Raw genomic sequence first — 20,488 nt, forward strand, 5'->3', positions numbered from 1 at the left:
TCTGCAAACTTGCTGATAGTGCACTCAGTCCCTTCATCCATCTCCTCTGACTTCAAGTGGCCTACATTCCCTGTATCATGACACAGTTTACCAGTGACAATTTCAGGCACACCTAAATCTCCTAGACTGATGACAACATCAAGCACCACATCCTGGCACATGCACCATCAGGATGGGAGGTTTGATCATGCTAGGCTGGATCTGGGATGAACAAGGTGCAGCCACTTGTGCCTCCATGCTCTCACCCATTCCACGGCTGCTGCTTTGCCAGCTGTGTGGGCTCATACCTCTAGCTGGTCTCATAAGCAAGAAGAGAAGCTGGTGCTCTTCATCAGCCTGTGCATGCAAGGACTGTTCTTCCTGAGTGGGTAGCCAAAGTTCAACAGACAGGGTGCTCAATATGAAAGTTCAAGGACCTATCTCCTCTTCCTCCTGCTCTCTACTTCTGTAGCTTGCTGAACTCTCCCTTTTTCTTCTCTCCCTGACTCTGATGAATGCACCTGTGAGAACCACAGAGCAAGAACTGCTGGTCCAAAACCAAGCAGCAGCAGCCCCTCAGCTCCTTTTAAGTTCTCCTAGCCCCTTCTCTTCTGAGCCAACAGGAGGAAGCCTGCCCTGATACCAAAGCTAGAAAATGAGCAACCTCCCTTCTGCTGCCTGCACTCACCGATCACGCAGAGAGCAGTGCCAAGGGCAGGCTGTAGCTATGACCCCACAAATGCCAAGCCACCAGCACTCTCATAGGGAAGAGGAAGTTGTTACCAGGCCCCAGTAACACACAACAGCTGCTGCTTAGCTAGGGCCACCACGGCTCCCCCCTGCTTGGGGCTGAGCAGCAGCTGTGCTCAGGAAACCTTCTGCTTAACTTGTGGTCCAGATCCAAGGAATAATGAGGCACCTCAGGAGGTCCCAATGAAATCATCACCCTAAGTCTTCATTTGCCCAAGCTGTTAGAGCAAATCAGCCCAGGGACCTTGCTAGAATGGCCTTTCTCTGCAAACACCCCTTTTCCTCTAGGTTCAGCTGGATCAAAGAGGTGATGCTACAGCACATCCCCAATAAGTGACAGCTGTAGTTAAAATGTACTGGCTAGGCACTTTGGAAACCTTGGAGGACTGAAAAAAAGAGGACATCTCAGCCTTCCAGTGACCTGCCTTGGCATCTCAGCCCCACCTCAACTTGCAGCACGTGTTGCTCCATCTGTCCCACATCCTTGCCCAGCTCCAGCAGTGCAATTCAAAGCCTGCTGTTAGAGGCAAGGGTCTCTTGTGAAGCCTACATAAGCTCACAATGAGAGGAATCTGCACAGGAAAAACCCTTCAACAAGGCTGCTATAGCTAAGGGATAAACAAAAGACAAGGTGATTAAAAATCCACCAAGATTAGGTGATGTAAAATCCACCCTTGCCCAGAGGTACTCCTGCCCAGTGTTTACCTGTCAGGAGCATGAGAAACTTGTAGGAGGACCCATGCCAGCACTCATGTAACCTCCTCTCTCCCAGAGCACATAGGTGGCCCAAGCCATAAGGTTGCACAGAAAATCATTTTCTCAATGTCAGAGGCTAAAATTATCTGTGTAAATATTATAGCAGTAGGTTAATGACACAGGCTGCATCCCCACCCAACCCACACAGTATCACAGGGCAGGCAGGTCAGCTCCAGCCCAGGTTTCAATTAAAGAGCCCATTGTGGTTAAAACTGTCCCTGCCTGCTTTGCTTTGGGGTTTAAAGTTCCTCCACGATGAAGCTGCTTTTAGTGCAGCTTTATTATTAGTCTCATCTACATTATGATCTCCTCAATTCACTGGAATGCGCAAGGAAACCCACAGAGACAGAACAAACAGATACCACATGGCAGCCCTGCAAAAGGTACATGGTCATTTGATAAGTGGAGTTTAGTTTTAATTAGCAGAGCTAAAGGGGTATTTGTGGTGTAATAAATCTCAGAAGAATTAGCCTCCCTATGGCACCTTGCTGGTCATTTTTGGCAGGAAATGGCAAGACATGACTGAATATTAAACCTCATGGTTCAGGGCTGGAACCAGATTCAGAGATGTGGAAGAGACATCTCAAACATGTTTTCTTTTTTTTTGCTCCAGGAGAGGTCTTGCATTTTCCTTTGAAAAGAGCAGTGACATCTGTGTTGGCAATGGGTGATGTATATATACTTCAAAGCTGTTGTGGGGACAACAATTCCTAGACCAACACATGCCCCCAGGAACACACACATGTTGTGGGTGGGAAGCAGCAGCCACTGGGGACATCCACACACCATACTGGGCACATGAGGCAGTCTCACCTTGCTGCTGCAGTGCTCCCTCCTTAGTGAGATGCAATCAGAAGAGCTTCAAAGCTAAGGCAGGAAAGGAATATGGCAATGTAGCAAACCTTTACACGGTCCTGTGCTCCATGACCCTGCTAGGTGGATCTGCTAGGCCCAGTATATTCACATAGCAACTCAAGTCAGCATCACATTCCTCAAAGAATTCTTCTGTTCTGGCTTTTCCTTCCCTCTGCAGTCAGTTCTGTACAAATGCATGCAAAGATCTGTTTCTCTTTCATCTGGCTAGCAGTCAGGTGCACCTGGAAGTCTGGTAAAGGAAGGACTGATCTTCATGGGGTTACCTGGTCTTTACTTTAGGAAAGGATTTCCTTTCCTAAAGGGTTACCTTTAGGATGCACACAGTTCTCTCCAGCTCATATTATTCATTACTTTGTTAGAGAAGAGTTCCTGGGTCATCCTGTTCATCCCCAGGATTTTTCCAGTGCTACATTAGTCTGTGAGGATTTGAACCGTAGAGCTGCTACTCCTTCCCTTGGGAGATCACTACACAGTTTGACAGCTCTCACTAACGTTTTCCAGAATTTCCCACTGTCTAACAAAACTGCAAACATCCAACAAAAAGTACAGACTACCAAGCCTTGCACACGCTGATGGCACGACCAAGGCTCTCAGCTGGAAAAAACCACATGGGTTGTCCCAGTGCAAGTCATGTGCATCTGCTGCCCATGTGGAGCCCTCTATCCCTTTCAGCCACTGCTCCCCTTCCTGCTCTGCCTCACATGGATGTGATTTTCAACTGGTGAGATCATCTTTTGAAAGGGTTTTACGTTTGGCTACAAACAGACCCCGGGACTGCATGTGATTCAGGAAAGGCATGGAGACCATGTTCACAAGGCTCACTATTTCCTTCAAAATAGGATGCTCACTGCATGTCACAAACTGCTGTTTGAGCTTGCTCTTTCTTGCAGAAGAGTCTCATTCTACTTCAGTCTGCAAGAAGTAGAGGGAAGTGTAAAACTTTCCACAGAAATTCCCAAGGCAGTTCTGGACCACAGGAACCTGCCTGACCCTCTGTGAGATGCTGGGAATTTCAACCCCAGCTGGGCACCAGGCCTTGGGGAAAGCTCTGGTGAAAACTGACCCACTCCAGGGTGCCATTACCAGGGAAGCTCATGGTTTTCTGAAGATCTTTAGCTCAATACTATTTCAGTCTAAATACTGAAGACTTGTAGATAAAAATGAATAAATCACAAAAAAGAACTCAAAACCAAAACAACTGGAACCTGTAGACTTTGGCTTTTAGCACACAGTGCTGCTGCTGCTGACCTCTCCCTGTTGGGAATAGCCACCAGGATGTATGTAGGAGGAATCATTTTAGAGCCATATTGCACCAGCAACAGGTCTCCAGAATCCTGGAATCATAGAATCAACCCAGTTCAAAAAGCCCTCCAAGATCATCAAGTCCAACCCTACCATGGTTACTAGACCATGGCACTAAGTGCCACATCCAGTCTCATCTTCAAAACCTCCACGGATGGTGAATCCACCACCTCCCTGGGCAGCACATTCCAATGCCTGAGCACTCTCTCCATAAAAAAATCTCTTCCTAGTATCCAACCGAAACCTCCCCTGGCAGAGCTTGAGTCTGTGCCCTCTTGTCCTGCTGCTGGTTGCCTGGGAGAAGAGACCAACCCCCACCTGACTCCAACCTCCTGTCAGGGAGTTGCAGAGGGTGAGAAGGTCTCCCCTGAGCCTCCTCTTCTCCAGGCTGAACACCCCCAGCTCCCTCAGCCTCTCCTCATGGCACTTGTGCTCCAGTCCCTTCACCAGCCTCGTTGCTCTTCTCTGGACCTGCTCCAGCCCCTCAATGTCCCTCCTGAACTGAGGGGCCCAGAACTGAGCACAATAACATAACTGAGTAAGTCAGAAGTACACAGCACATTCGTCCAGACAACAGGTCTCTTCCATTTATCCTATGTACCTTGAATAGTCATATTAGCACATAGTCTCCTAACACTTAGCTCTGATGAAAGTCATCAGCAAGGATTTCAGCTGCTCCCTAACAGAACTGCCCTGTGCACCAATATTGGCAAAGCTTCCTCCCTGAGCCAACTCTCTTTTCTGCCACTTTAAAAGCTCATCTGCTCACTAGCATCTCCTGGGTCACACATGGTACCACACCATCCTAAGGATCTTCTTGTAACTGCTGGCAGTGACCATGCACCTCCCCATTCCCATACTGTGGAGGAAGGTTTCCCAAGACCATAGGAACCTCTGCCCCATCATACAGCTTACGTTAGTCTTTGTTCAGCTGCTGACTTCAGCAAAGCTGCTCAGAAGGATGCCCACAGCAGGTATGGCACTTGTGAGAAATCACAACGACACTGGGATTTTAGATGTCTTTGAAAATTCTCACTTTTTAATCTGCAGCAGTGGCTATAATCTCAGGAACTGAGAGCAGAGTTTATGATTGATCTAACTCTAGAATTTGGTTAAATCTTGATTACTATTTTTAACTAGCCATGAATAATCACTTCTAATGTGACCATTTTCCAGCTGCATAAATCCCTCCCCCTTTCTTCTCCATTCCATAGGGTTACAAGAGTTATGTGGAAGTTTTGACAACATTTACACTCACAACCTTTGGCTATGCTGTCTGCATGCAGCAAACAGGAGCAACTTGCATAAGTTCGTGACACACAAATCAGTGTAATTGACCTGTCCCAGCCTGAAGGGGTTAAAATATTTAGCCACTTCTTATGAGGACAAGTTATTTGCTTGCTTTTTCAGACAGATTGTACAATCCCATGCAAACAGCTTTAGTCTTTTTAATTGGGAGCAGCAGGGTGTTGGGCAAGTTCTGCATGCTAGCGAAAGACCTCTCTTTCAAACATTTAAATTCAAACTTAATTCCAACCAAGGCACAAGTTGAACATCACCGAGGGCTAACCAGGAAGCCCCAGAGCAGGCAGAGACTTTTTTTTTTCCCCCAGAGCCTTTGGGGTTTCCCTGCCAGAGGCAGGCTGAACAGGCAGGCTGTTCTGGAGCCCCGCAGCACAACCTGCTGGCACTGCTCAGCCAAGGCAGAGCTGCTCTGAGGAAACCATCCAGCCCAGCAGCAGCACGAAAAGACAAGATCTAAGCACATGAAACTACAAGGACATCAACCCAAAATGCTGTAAAGCAAAGCCCAGCTGTCCCCACAATAACTAACTATCCAGCAGGACCAAAAAGTCAAAGCTATCCCTAATCCTGGACTGCTTACGCCTTCTAGCAAAGAATCAATACAGCTCTGGGCTGTGCTGTTCTTTAGCTTGGTTTCTTCCAGAAAAGCACAAACTTTATGAGCCCATACTTTTTGTAAGATGGAAACATTTGCTTTTTAACCCACGGGCCAATTTCAGCCAAGCACAACAAAGGAAATTGAGTTTCATGAGACGTGGAGGCCACGGAAAGGAGGGAACTGGAGTTGCCCTGGTCAGGGGAGATGCTGCAATGTGAACTTGCTGTCACAATTTAACCCCAGCTGGTCACGGCGAATCAACAACTCAAATATCAGAGTGGTATCAACACTGTTCTCATACTAAGTCCCAAACACAGGACTGTAGCAGCTACTAAGAAGAAAGTTAGCTCTTCCCAGCTGAGACCAGGACACTTGCATTTACTGCATACCAGAGAAGCCACAGTGGAAAAAAAGCCCTTAAAAATGCTTCAGTAGAGCAGGGCTCAGGTTTCTTTTTTCGATGCCAAAAATGAGCAGCCACCAGACAAATCCAGAGAAACTAACTCCATGATACCTCCACTTCCAGACCTCCCTGGGCACCTTCCAGCTATGTGCATTAGCTGTTTTAAAGGTCATGCTTGAGAACTCTGCATATGTTCTTTAACTCTCTGGACACCACGTGGCATATTGAAAATTCGTATTTGCAGCTAAAAAGTTCTACATTCCTACTAGTCCTTTAAATGCTTTTATGTTCCATTATTTCCTTTCTTCTCTTCTGCCTAGTGCAACATACTTCTAATGCAGGTAATTAAGCAAGAGGGAGGTAACATTTAGAATTAATCTGATCTAAATTTAATTCCAGGATGTTCCTGTTTTATTGAGAAAGAGGCCATGCAACAGGTTGAAACCCAATATGCATCAGATATGCTCTGCTCACAGCAGCAGAATGTTGTTCTTGGCAGTTCCCTGGCAGATGTCTTCTAAACAACTTGGTACAACCCTATCTATTGTTACACTGTCAATTTTGCAAGCAAACTTCCAACAAATGCACTGAGGTAAGACTCATTCTGGTGCTCAGCCTTACACTAAAAATCTTGGTTTCTGCTGAGAAAGTCACTCACACCTGGAAGTACAGTAACTCAACAAGAACAAAAAAGACAGGCTGTGCCAGTATCTGACAAGGAGACCTGGATGTAAACATACCAGAGCTGTGGGAACTGCATCAAGCTGCTGATGAGTACTCACCTTCCTGTAAGAACCTGCTAAGAAGCCACAAAGATTTTTATAGTGGTGGTTTCATTTAGCCATGATGTAGTTGTAATATTCTCACTGTGTCCATGAGAAACTCCCCAAGACTCATGTAAATAAGTTGTAACCCAATTCCAACTCCTGTAATTATATCATAGGCACTGAAATTATCCCCGAAGGGTTTTATTTGTTTTTAATAAACCAATCTTTAAAAGTATCTGCTTTTAAAGAAGAAAACTCAAGAGGTTTGGTTTTTTTAAGTAATGCCACTTTCCTCTCCCTTCTCTTACTACTCTCTTTAAGAAATCAGTACAGGAGCCCAATACCTCTTCAAAGAAGAGAATAAAAACTAATGCAAATCCACAAACTTCCTTCTGGTGTCCAACTTTGTGTCTATGAAAGAGACACCACAGAGACCAAAAGGAAGAAGGCCACAGTTCGCGTGAAATTCATCCAAAAATTTCCCCATTTCCAGGATAAGCAATTAATTCTGATGATCATAGTTTGTGTTTGTGAAAATGGCTCAAGCAACTTGGAAAAAAAGAATCCTGCAGAACAATAGCAGAGCAGCTGCAACACTGACCCTTTTTGCAGGAAGGCAATTCCTACAGGCAGAAATTTACTCACATAGACAGGAGAGCACTACTGCCTGGATTCACCCTATCAAAACACAAGCATTTATCCAAGATGCCTAAACGAGGAGGAAAAGAAGTGAGCTGAATATGAGGTAACACTCATCTCGTTACCTGGGAGATGGCAGGGAGCCGAGGAGACAGCTCTTATCTCAGGATCTGGAGCAGAGCTGGAAGACCACATGCTTAGGTCTGTGGTTAGTGACTCACCTGGAATTAAGGTGAAACCTGAGATCCCTATGTGAAGATCTGTCTCTGGATTTTGTGGTGGAGCTGCATCTGCCTGACATCTGCAAGCAGCTCAAAACAGTTGTGCTGAGGTGGGAACAGTCCCAAGCATCTCAACAGGGTGCAACTCCTCAGCTGTAGGGGGGATGTTCCCAGCACCTTGTTGCATAGATGCTGCACATGGGTTGCTCCTGGAAGACTGCAGAAATCAGAGTCCAGTTCCCTCCTGCTCAGGGCAAACCACTTAAAAATAACCTTAAAATACAATAAAACTGAGACCCTCGAACATTATTTTCCCTTCCAGTAAATGTGGTGTGAATTTTGTGGCTTATACTCAAGCTTTTCAATGAGTGAGACCATGAAACCCACACTATCCTTTCTAGCCTGAGAGATGCTCTAACCTACTGCTTATTGGCATGCAGATGCAGTCTGTGCAAAAGTACTGCAAAATGCAACCTGACACTGACATCCACTGACATTCCAGAGAAATTTCTTTCCTCAATATGCTCTACTTGCTGAAATTTTTGCACTCAAAATTTGTGTTGGGTAAGATTCAGGGAACTATCTCCCACCCATTTCATACAAACAGCCCCTTGGCTCTGCTGCTGCTTGTGTTATCTGCAGCTGTTTTTGTAGCACTTTCAGCTGATGATGAAGTCATCTACAAAGTAACCTCTTCAGTGTAAAGACTCCTTCCAAATTCCAAACAGCCAAGTTTGGATAAATAATCAAACCAAAACTCAGTAGCTCAAATTCTGAGGTTTGCTTATTATCACCCTCACCCAAGATTACATAGAAGCAGGATTAAAGAAAAGCCAACTAATTCAAACTGAGAGAAAAACTATCAGTATGGTTAAAAAAAAATAGAGCACACCTTGTTCCAGCATTTTGCTATTAGTATGTGCGTATCATTCAAATAAGATGCATTAGTCACTAAAGAACACTTGACTAAAAATCAAGTGTTTTCTACTCATTCTCTCAGGTGAACATCTTGGGAGGTGAGTTGCAACTGCATGTGCAATAAACTTTAAAAAATACTGGCAACTCTGTGCTAGTCCTGAATGCAAACCAAAAGCCCAGACAGAGCCTGATGCTCTAAGCATTAGAGGTAATAAGCAATCTGTGGGTCTGCATACCTGGGAGACTGGCAGCACACTGGGCTGAAATTACAGACTCTGGAAGATGATCAGTATCTTCTTGGCATTGGAATGTGCTGCCCAGGGAGGTGGTGGATTCACCATCCCTGGAGGTTTTGAAGTTGAGACTGTATGTGGCACTTAGTGCCATGGTCTGGTAACCACGGTAGGGTTGGACTCGATGATCTTTGAGGTCTTTTCCAATCTGGTTGATTCTATGATTCTATTCTGTGACATCTCCATGCTTCCAGTGAGGTCTTCAAAGCCCCCATCCTTGGAATACTGTGGAGCTAATTTGCTTAAGCCCTAAAACCCCATTTGCTTTGCTTCTGAACTGGCAGGGCCAGGAATGAAAAGAGAAACACATGCTATGCCCTTCCAGGCCCCCATTTATTAATTGAATACAAAAATAAGATCATTTAAGTGCAGAGGCACAGTAATCCACTCCATGGTGAAAAGATGCCTTGGGTTAGCAGTAAACAGAGTTTACAATACCTTGTAAACAGACCTCTGTACAAGCAAGAAGCAGACTGAAATATGACACACACCGAATTCAAAGTTCCCTGCTGCAACAGTACTCCTCACTTCTCATCTGGCCATTTGGGAGCACTTAGCAAATGGGGACAGCATCCTTTGCTCTGTTTTCAGAGGAGCACACATGAAACAGATGAAACACAAGGAACTTGCACTGTAACCAGTTGAAGAAGCGTTACAGCATTTTCTGAGGATGGCAGCTTACCCCTTGTTAGGTTTGTTTTGCAATGAAAAAATAATGGCCAAAGCTATTGTGCATTATGAAAGTGTTAAAAATTATTCCTTGTTTTTATGTTTTTACAGCAACCTGTTGCACAGTTGAATACAAAATTATTATTTTTTTCTCTTAATACAGTACATGGCATTTCTCCTCAATTGCACTAGAAGTAAATTTGGAAGCACTTTCACTTTGTGTTATAGGCAAGTGGGAAGGAAAAAGGAGTCAGGCAGTCTTTGAATCTCCTTTCCTTCTCTCTGCCCACTGTTTTATCCTCATCCCTTCACATCTCTGAGTCCACATACATTCCATTGATCAGGTAATCCACTTGTGTGTAATCTTTCTTCTTGTAGCTCTCGTAGGCCTGCATGAGGAAAAGAACTATAACAGTTATGAAAAAAACCGTACCAACTAAGAGCACTGCAAGAAGGGAACTTCTGTCCACTAAGTAGTGAGTCAGGGGCTCAGCAGCAATGAGAAGATACTCACTGTCTGTGCCCTGAGTTTCTGCAAGGCCCAAAGCTGTTGTTTTGGGTGCATCTGTTGGAGCCTTGGTTGTTGCAAAGATGTCAGATGTTGATTTTATCCCATGCTCAGTTGTAGTTTCTACTGTAGAGGCTGTAGTTAAAACCATGGCACTTCTTGTAGAGCTCAGGGCAGAAGTTGATTCATTCGAGGGTGATGTGGTTGTACTCACTCCTGGCTTTAGGTCTAGCAATGTACTGACATGCAGTGGAGTCGCAGAGTGAGAACTCTCTGAGGGGGTGAGTGCTGTGGCATGTGTGGAAGCAGTGGAAGATGTCTTTGCATCCTGTGGCGTGAGGGTGGTCAATGTGGTGGTCAGTGTCTTCGGGTCAGCTCCAGCAGTGGTGAGGTGATTAGAGAGGGGAGCACTGGTGGTGGTGGCAGCTGGATGAGTCTGCTCTGTGTGAGTACCTGCCCCAGAAGGAACAGTGAGGGGAGCAGACGTGGGGGAAAATACTGAGACAGAGTTATTATTTCCTGATGGTTGGATGGTGCTCGCACTCGGGGCGACATGGCTGGAAGTAGAAGCAGAGCTGTTATCAGAATTGGGAGAAAAGGCAGTGGATGACACGGCTTCAGAACCTCCAGAGGCGTTTGAGGCTTTGGCAGTTGTTTCATTAGCAGTAATGAAGACAGTTGCATTTGTAATGTTTGTTGTTACGACTGGGGCAGTGGTGGTGGTGGCAGCTTGGCTTGCAATTGGTTCTGTTTTATTTGTTGTGACACCTATACCGTCAGCCTCAAGTAAATGCCTCAAGTGAATCTTGCCAGTCTGAGCAGTTGAGAACAGGTTTTCCACAGTGTGTTGGTCAACCTGTGCGTTCAGCATCCTCTCCTTTTTCTGTGGATAGCTCTGCTGGTGAAACAGGATTCTTTCCCATTTCGCGCTGACAGTGTCTTCAGAAAGACAAAACCAATGAATTTTTTAAGAATAAAACTCTTAAGCCCAAATCTAACCCCAACACCCCCAACATGCAAACCAGAACAATCTTCTGCAGCACACATAGTGCAACTGGAACAAATCAGTCCTGAAGTCACAAGAACATGGCAACTCAGACCCCCTGCCTTCATTGCACATAATCCCTTTGGGGTTTTTTTGGTTGGTTTGGGTTTTTTGCCACAGACCTCTGGTATTTGCCCAACCAGGGAATTAATTTCACAAAAGAGGTGTAATGGAGGGAATTGTAAAGAGCTCCAATGTCAAAGCACATTATGAACAGGATCAGCTTTACCCATGTCAGCTCCCAAAAAGAAGACTCTTGCTTTCAAAGTTACACATCATCAGCAAAGCCTTTGTGTTTGGATTCATAATTTTCTCCTCTTAAAACCGAGAGGAAATTTCCACTTACACTTTCACACTTCAGGATAATTTCCTCCACAACTAGTGAGCTAGATCTATAGGGACATAAACCCCATCTGCTTATCACAGGTCCAGTTGCCACACTGCAAAGAAACCTTTGCCAACCCAAAAAGAACCATGAACAAACTCTTTTTTTCAAACTTGGGTACAACGAACTCTTGAAACATACTTTAGAAGATTGATTCCCCAGTTATGAATAAGTTCCAGTTTGTTATTGTGTCACTTAATTAAAATTGAATACCCTGGCACTGGAAAGTCACCAAGAGCAATTGCTGCTCTGATTATAGAAGCAGCCTGTTGCCTCTGGAACAAAATCCTGGCAATCTTGGAAAAAAACAATGCCAAGACATTTTTCCTTTCTCTTAAAAAATATAAATACATCTGTTATGCCTTTATTTTTGCAAGGACAGCGTGTGGCATGCAAATGGCTCGAAAGAGTGATGTCTTCAACATGGAAACAAACTGTTACTCAGTAACAGTGACAAAAATCACAGTTACAAACGGCCATAAGCTGAGACAGGAGAGATTCAGATTAGATGTTAGGACAAAAGTTTTCACTGTTAGGGTGTTCAGGCACTGGATTATTGCCCAGGGAGGTGGTGGAGTCACCATCCCTGGAAGTGTTCAAGAAGTGTCTGGATCTGGTGCTGGAGGATATGGTTTACGGGTTAGGGGTTACAGCAGTGACAGGTTAATGTTTGGACTCAATGATCTTAGAGGTCTCCTCCAACCTTGATGATTCTATGATTTCAAGACCATCATGCACATGCAAATGTCAGAGTCCCTAGGACATTGTCAAAGACCTATTTCAACGAGCTGTACCTACAGAACCATCCTGCCGGCATTTCACAACCCACCTCCCTCAGGTGAAAGCCTATCAAGGTCTAAATGTAGGCATTTGAAGCAAAAGAACCAGGATCCTGGATCTACCAGGAGCCTGAAGCATGGCTTTACCTCCAAGTAGATCTTTGATGTCTTGTTCTCCAGCATTTTGGCACACACTCAGCTGGTGACACTGCAGGAGGATGCAGTGATTCTGGTAGGGCACAGACCAATTACAGTTTCCTGCAAACAGCAGAGAAAATGGATTGCTACACACAGTATTCTCAACACAGTGCTTCATGGTTTTAATTACAAAATTTAGAAGAAAAGAAACCAAACCGAAACAAAAAACAAAAACCCCAAAACCACAACAGCTGGAAGGTCTGGCCTTAAAGGATCCTGACTCAGTCTGAGTGAAAATAACTGGAAAGCCAGTGAAATCAATATAGCAGCTGCAGCTACCTCCTGCTTGTCTTCTGGTACTGACATCTCCTAACTACAGCAATTCACTCACCCAGACAGAGACAAAGAGGCTGCACTGCAGTTTGGTCCCAGGGAAATGCTAGCATTCATCTAGATGTCTTAATGATGGGAAAAAAAAGTGAGCCAAAAATCAAGAAGGCACTCATCTCTTCACCCACGGGAGACAGTTCTCGTCTCAGTGCTTGGAGTTACACAGAAATTTACTCTTCATTCATTGGACAATGATACCATCAGCCGTGGGAGCCATCACAGAACTGACTTTTAGTACACTGAATTCCAACACGAGCTAAATAAACTCATCACAGCAAGAACTCTCTTTCTTGGCATTCCTTTCAACTCACTAACTTCTCTCTGGGTATGTCTACACACACATAACTAAGCTCTGAGGGAAGGAATGAACCTCTTCCAGCCAATGCTGAGGAGACATTCTGTGCCAAGTTTTGGGGTCCCTTGTATGTAAGAGTGGTATTGAAATACTGGAGTGAGTCTAAGGGAGACTACAAGATGTCTGAGGGGCTGAAACAGTTGATTTACAGGAAATTACAACTCAGGATCAAGGGAGAACATGAGTTTCCACCACAAGGGCACTCAGACACTGGGCTGGAGGCCAGGAGAGGTGGTACTCTTTCCATCAGGTCTTGAACAGACAGATCTACGTTGGGTTTGGACCAGAGAACTTCAAAAGGTTCCTCCCTGCTGTGGTAGCTGCACTAATTCTCTAAGTAACTGATGTTATGTCAGCAACAGTACAAATTACATCTACAGAAAAGTACCTAATCAGCTAGGAATGTTAATTTTCCACTTCTCCAAGCAATGTAGCTATGAAGTTGTCTCCCCATGCCACCTTGGCCTGCAACTTAACAGTATAATACCTCAAAAAATAACAACCATTTCTTCTTTACTGACTGTTACTTATGTGGAATGATTCTGACATCTAAGCCTTGGGCCTGGTGTCTGTAATGACAGAAAGCACAAAAATAAATACAGTTGGGGAAGGTGGGAATGGAGAATGCGATCAGGAAAGCTGATTTGAAAATCTAAAGCTAATAACAAAAGAGATATTTCAGGTCCTTCTTTCCAGATGATCTCCCCACATGGCTATACATTTATGCCAAGTGTTCCCATCCTTCCACCTCCCACAACACCAGAGAGTGCAAGACTGGCCATCAAGTAACAAATAGGAATTAAATTTCTTCAGTAGGTTTAATAGAGAATGTAAAACCTGGAAAAGTTTATGCTTTTGGGTTTAGTTTTGCATGTCTTCCTGAAGAGGGAATGGGTCACCTAATTCTACAGGGTCAACCTCCTCTGCACAACAAAGCTAACGCTCACCTGGCCTTGTTTTTTACAAACACATCAGGAGAGAACAAAGTGAAGTATGAAAAAAAAGTGCTTAAAGTCAGCAACAGAGCCAAGCATGCAGCTAAATCATTTTGCATCATTTCACTCTCCTGGAAAAGGCAGCTGATTGCAACTGTTCTACCCTTGTCAAGACATCAGAAAGTTAAGATGACATGTGCACAGTGTTAGGAGATCCTCAGGTGGAACAGCAGTGCTACAGACCCTAAGTGTCAGCCCAGTCAGTGTGAATGTGTTAGCTGTCTATGGGTCACCACCTTAAACAGAGCCTGGAGTTTTCACAGCTCTAGGGCCTGGGAGACAAACTCACTCTTACTTTATCTCCTAAACAAAACAATTTATAAAGATGCTTTGAAGGTGATTTGAAACCACTGGGCATTAAAAATGGCATCTTTATGATGAATGTCAAATATTCATCCACCCAAGCCAAGGTCTCATCTTCACCACAGCATCCCCAGCTGTTTGTAGATGCTACAAGCTTTCACCTGTGGCTAGGTAAGGTTGGGACCTTCATAGGGACAACTCAGAAAGACTCATTTAGAAGTCTGATGCTTTATAAAGACATCTCAGAGGTAGTGAGCAGAAGGCTTTCATCTGATCAGACTTATTTAGCCCCACGCTTGGTTGCAGGATACAAGTGGTTTCTTCTGAGGCAGAAAACACACACATAAATACCAGGGAGCAAAGACTGCTCATTCTAGCACAGCTGTCTACAACAGCACTGTTCACTTGCAAACATCTGGCAGCATGGAATAATCATTCCTCAATTCAAGTGACCCAACACTGTTTGCACGCTATCAGTGCACACCAAGAGCACATGGATGCTGTTTCTTATGGAAGCTAGAAGGGCCCTGGGAAATGGTTGTTCTGGATTCAATTTAACCAAAGCTGTCAGAAGTTATTCAGCACCACAGCACTGCACAGAGAATTGTAAATGCCTTTAGACAGCTGGAATTAAGAAAGAAAGTTGGCAGGGGAGCAGTGGAGATCTTTAGAGAACAGAAAACCCAGCTGGAATTCCAGTTAAGGGACAAAGAGCCTCACCTGAAGCCCCTGGGCTTTGACAAGCTTCCCTGCATTGTTTTTCACTTGTAAGCCTATTTATTTGCACTACATGGACTCCTCTGCCTTTCAGGACAGAAAACTTGTGTTCACATATACAGAAGGAAACCAGCAGGAAGAATACAATGGCAGTCCACATCTTCAGGGTTGGCCTTGCAGGGAGGTTTCTCTTCCCAGAAGCAATTCTTTCTTATACCAACTTCAGATCCACTGCAATATACCTATTAAAAAAGAAAAAAAAAGGAAGAAAATAAACAACTTGGATTCCTATCAGCATGAATTAAAAATAAAAATATACAAAAGGCAGGTAAGTATCATTACACACCACATACAAGCAAGGGCACAGAGGCAGGAAAAGTCCATTCCCAAATTCAGAGAGACTCTTCAGAAAAGTACTTTGTTCTTCTTCCCTCAGGTCCCAACAGAGAACAGCTTAAGTCAAAAGCCTCAAAGCCCACAAGCATAGAGCAGCACAGACATGATGCCTTCCAACTCATTCTGGGACCCTTAACATTGTTCCCAGGCTCAGCAGAAAGGCTTTCACCAGCTTGACCACACTGATAATATGGGGAACTATAGTCCTGGTCCTGCCTTTACCTCAAGTCAGTCAAAACCAAGCAACTAAGGTTGATTTCTGCTTTGATTTTCCTGCTCTATGCAAAAGGTTAAAGGAAACTTTGAAAACAAGGAAAAGCTACTGTTTCAGGTCTTCCAATACAGTACACAGACACATCAGCTGTTACTGAGGAAGATTCACACACACAGTAAGCCTTCATTTCCCCACATGAAACAAGGTATTTCCTACATTATCAATGCACACATAAATCTGTCCCAATGGAGGAGCCTTCACCCTTGAAGTCACTGAAGCAGCTCCCACTGACATTAGAGCAGATCATCAGCTTTTATGTATATTTACCCTCTTGTTTCTCAGGCTTTTCAAAGCTTTACGTGAGCTTCCCAACAGTTCAGCCTGAACCAGACCAACTGTAAGTCTCCTCCCTAAGTCATTTTTAAGGGCAACCCTCTTCCTCTGCACTGAAGCAAGCTTCAGTCCTCATCCTGAAGTTATAAAGAAAAATGTCACAGCCATCAAAGAGTGCTGAGATCAGCTTTTTGTCACGTGTATGTGATGAATGCAGTTGAAGATACAAAGGGAGTTCAAAACACACAACGAGCAGCATGTACGAATGGTATAAACACCATAGTGAAGAACATCTAAGAGTCATCAGTTACACAGGTAAGACCCTGATTTAGCCATCCATACAGGAAGTTTAGGCCTGAGCTCTCAGCTCTAGCCCCAGCTGTGGTTGTGAATTTAAGAATCTAAGAGCTTTTCCTTCTACAAGAAAGCCTCAGATAACATTTATTAGTTTTGACTCAGATTGCAATATTTTGATGCTTCAGACCATGAAATTTTTGTCTCCAATTTTTCCTTCTATATCTATATCCTAAAACCCCAAACAGGGCAAGATAGTTTTAGCCTCAAAACCACTTAGCCTGAAAAGGGGTGAAATATAAAGAGCTACCCCAAGCTTTGCAGAGGACACACAACAGACAGGTCCACACTGGATTATCAAAGAGCCAAAGATAGGGACAAAATTGGATACTAAAATGGAGTGCCTCAAATTCAGCTTCCCTAATCACCCTACAAGTTCTCTAAAAACTAAGAGTCTCCTTCCTGCCATTTAGTCTAGTAAAGAGTTATTTTACCTGTTGAAAATACAAGGAGCATTTCTAGATCTCCCAGAGATGCAGGACCCAAAATGACCAGGTTGTAGGGTACCTGCACTACTGACCTTTACTCATGTACTTCTCTGCAGCTTTGTCCCTAGAGCAAGTGTGCACAGCATCACTCTCATTCTGTGCAATCAGGTTTCTCAGTGCAGTCAAAAGTTCATGCCCACCTGGCAGCTGGAGATATTTCTAAGTCTGACCTGACAACAGAAGTCTTGGTGGGGAAAGGCAGCTCAGCAGCCCCAGCTAGACCTGTGTACTGCCATGCCTAGTGTTCAGCCAGCACCAGCTTCACCTGGGTCTTTCTCCCATGTCACACTAGGCATGCACAGCACAGACTGACTTTGCTCATTCCTTATCACTTGCTCTTCCAAGTGCACCTTAGCAGGAACTGAAAGAATGAGCACAAGACAGAAGATGATCTGTGCAAGGCACAACCACAGCCTCGGCAACACGCTGCACCAACATCGGCTGCTCAGGAAAGCAGCCCCATGTTTTCATCAGGGAATTGGCAATAAGAATTTGTGTTATTCAGCCAAGCTAGCTGCAGTAACTTTTCCACTGGTCCAAATTACAAGGTACTCCTACAAGTTTGCCTTAGCCTTTAGCACGCTCTTGCTGTCACTCTTAGCATATGCTGTAGATCAACCATTGAAAACTCCAGTTGACAAGACTGGGAGAAGGAGGAAATAAAGGCAGAAGGGGGAGAGCAAGACTTGAAATACTCTGACCACAAGAGATTTTCCTAGAACAGACAGATCCTTATTGCTGGCAGACAGTGAAGATTTCCTTTGAACTCCAAATCCTTCAACTTAAAGCAAGTGAATTGAGTTGCCTCATGTATAGGTACCTCACCTCAGAGCACTGTTTGTTAGTCTGCAGTCCCAACACATCATGCCAAAATAAATCAGTGCACAGTAAAGCTCAGAGGTCACAGGCAAGGATTCAGGAAGCAGTATTTGACCCACAGAAAAAAAAACCAACCCCAAAACCAAACAACATTAATGGTAAATTTTTCATTTTAAAGAACACAGCTCATGTTTGCTGTCCCTTTGAAAGGTAAAGGGTTTATAAGAAGTATTTTATAGCCTAAGAAGTGACCCTGAGAAGGAATTTGCTGTGCAATACTGCATGCATATATTGTTTTAAATAAAATAGTAAAGAATAACAGGATTGAACACAAACACTGAGCACTCTCTTATTACAGGGTTTTTTCCTACCTTTGCTAATAACTTTGTAGTTACATTAACTCCCTGCAAATAAAAAATATTTTCCATTGCATCTTGGAACAGCAGATATAACAGCATTATATCTACACATAAACACTATAATTATTACTATATTTAAATTCTCAGTCTTTTAGGACAACTAAAATCTTAATATTAATCTCAGCTGACCCAAGAACTACATAAGATCACGCTCAGTGCATAGAAGCTGCTGCATTAACATAGCTGTCTGTCCCCTGTGCAAAAAGATGTTTTGTATCCCCAAACACACTAATTCACTAGGAGTCCTTCCCATCACGACTGGCTTTGATTCCCCTTGACTGCAACAACTTCAGAGGAAAGCAAAATCCCAGTAAGTGACTCTCACCTCTTCCAAAGTGCCTGGCAGCCTTTCTGGATTCAGCCAGCACTGGTTTAGGGGGGACATGCCAAGCTCATATACAAGAGATTTGTCTCCCCTTTCCCTCTCACTAAACACAGTGTCCTCAGGGGTCAACTGATACTACTTCTCCTAAGTCACTCAATACAAAATTACGAGCTTAAACCACTTTTGAATGTTCTTTAGTCAATTATAATCAGCTAAATCCCTTTACAGACTGCAGAGTGAGCGTGTGAAGTAACAAACACAATGCACAGGCTGTAAGCATAGCAGACAAGCAACCAGCTTATTTCCAAGTCCAGAGAGGAGATAATCCTTAATGCAGTACAGATGATGCTTGGGATGCTGTATTAAATACCAGAACCTCCAGCCAGGGATGGGGTTTTTTTGGCTTCTTCTACCTTAGCCAATCCCATACATTCAGAACAAGAGTTACAATTACTTGCAGATCACTTCTTCCAATTTAACAACAGCCTTTTCTAATTCCAAGCAATAAGCTGTATTTCTGCCTTTCCATCACACTTCTACCCAGTCCCACATGGCTCCACTTGTACTCAGAGGCCCCACTGAGCACTGTACTGGTTTTGTTGGCCAGGGGCTTTTTTTGGCAGTGGGAGAAGCTACAAGGGTGGCTTCTGGGAGAAGCTTCTAGAAGCTTCCCCATGTCCAGCAGAGCCAATGCCAGCAGCTCCAGGACAGACTCATCACTGTAGCAAGACTGAGCCAATCAGTGATGGTAGTGACACCTCTGGGATAACATATTTAAGAAGGAAAAAAAAGTTATTATGCAGAAGTAATTGCAGCCAGAGAAGAGAGGAGTGAGAATATGTGAAAGGAACAACTCTGCAGACACCAAGGTCAGTGCAGAAGGAGGGGGAGGAGATACACCAGGTGCCAAAGCTGCAGATCCCCTGTGCCCTGTGGTGAAGCCCATGGTGAACCAGCTGTGCCCCTGCAGCCCATGGAGGGTAACAGGGTGCACAGATCCACCTGCAGCCCATGGAAGAGACCCATGCCAGAGCAGGTCAAAAGGAGGCTGTGGCCCCATGGGAAGCCTGTGCTGGAACAGCTCCTGGCAGGGCCCTGTGGACCCACAGAGGGAAGAGACCCACACTGGAGCAGAGATCCTGATAGGCTTGTGATCCTGTGTGGGATCTGTGCTGGAGCTGTCCATGAGGGACTGGACTGCACTTGTGGAGAGTGACCCATTCTGCAGCAGTTCATGGAGAACTGTAGCCTGTGAGGAGGACTCAGGTTGGAGAAGTTCATAGAGAGCTGTCTCCTGTGGGAGGGACCTCATGCTGGAGCAGGGGAAGGACCCCTCTCCCTGAGAGCAGTGGCAGAAACCACATGTCATAAACTGACTGTAACCCCCACTCCTCATCTCCCTGTGCTGCTCAGTGGAGAGGAGGAAGAGTTGGGAAGGAGGGAGGAGTGAGGGAACATGTTTTAAGGTCTGTTCTATTTCCTCATTATCATGCCTGATCCTGTTAGTAATAAAATGACTTCATTTCCCCAAGCTGAGTCTGTTTTGCCCATGATGGTATCTGGTAAGTGATCTCTCCCTGTCCTTATCTCAACTCATGAACCTTTTGGTTTCTCTCCCCTGTTCCTTTGTGGAGGGGAGTGAGTGAGAGAGCAGCTTTGGTGGGTGCCCCCTTTGTGGAGGGGAGTGAGAGAGCAGCTTTGGTGGGTGCCTGCCATGCAGCCAGGGTCAACCCACCACAAGCACCCACCCCACACAACTACATCCCAGAACAGCACTAACTTCTTCCAAATTGTGATGATCCCCAGAAGAAACCACCCTGTGTCTGGATAACACGAAGAAAGAGGTGAATGCTACCATTCCCATCAGAAGCAGCTATGAGAAATTGAGGCAAAATTCATTCTTTGAGCACCACCTTCTCCATCTGTAGAGTATTGCCAAGGAAATAAAAATTCAAACCACAAAAGACAGCAACAAATAAAATGTGGGAAAAGACTACACTCTGAAAAATGCAAAGTTCACTTTTATCATCTGTGGCTATAACTCAGCAG

The 20,488-nt window shown here is 44.5% G+C and overlaps 1 protein-coding gene across 1 annotated transcript; it reads right to left on the bottom strand.

The window, feature by feature from the left end:
* Nucleotides 1–9,784: 9,784 nt before the first annotated feature.
* Nucleotides 9,785–15,251, bottom strand: LOC103801034 (uncharacterized protein C11orf24 homolog). The gene is made up of 3 exons (XM_009073433.1): nt 15,095–15,251; nt 12,341–12,451; nt 9,785–10,923 (listed from the first exon to the last, which is right to left on the bottom strand). Exons 1-3 carry the CDS (start codon nt 15,249–15,251, stop codon nt 9,785–9,787), a joined length of 1,407 nt encoding a protein of 468 aa, XP_009071681.1.
* Between the last annotated feature and the right edge of the window lie 5,237 nt (nt 15,252–20,488).

This window comes from Acanthisitta chloris, unplaced genomic scaffold (genome assembly GCF_000695815.1).
Source record: "Acanthisitta chloris isolate BGI_N310 unplaced genomic scaffold, ASM69581v1 scaffold6834, whole genome shotgun sequence".
Taxonomy (NCBI): Eukaryota; Metazoa; Chordata; class Aves; order Passeriformes; family Acanthisittidae; genus Acanthisitta; species Acanthisitta chloris.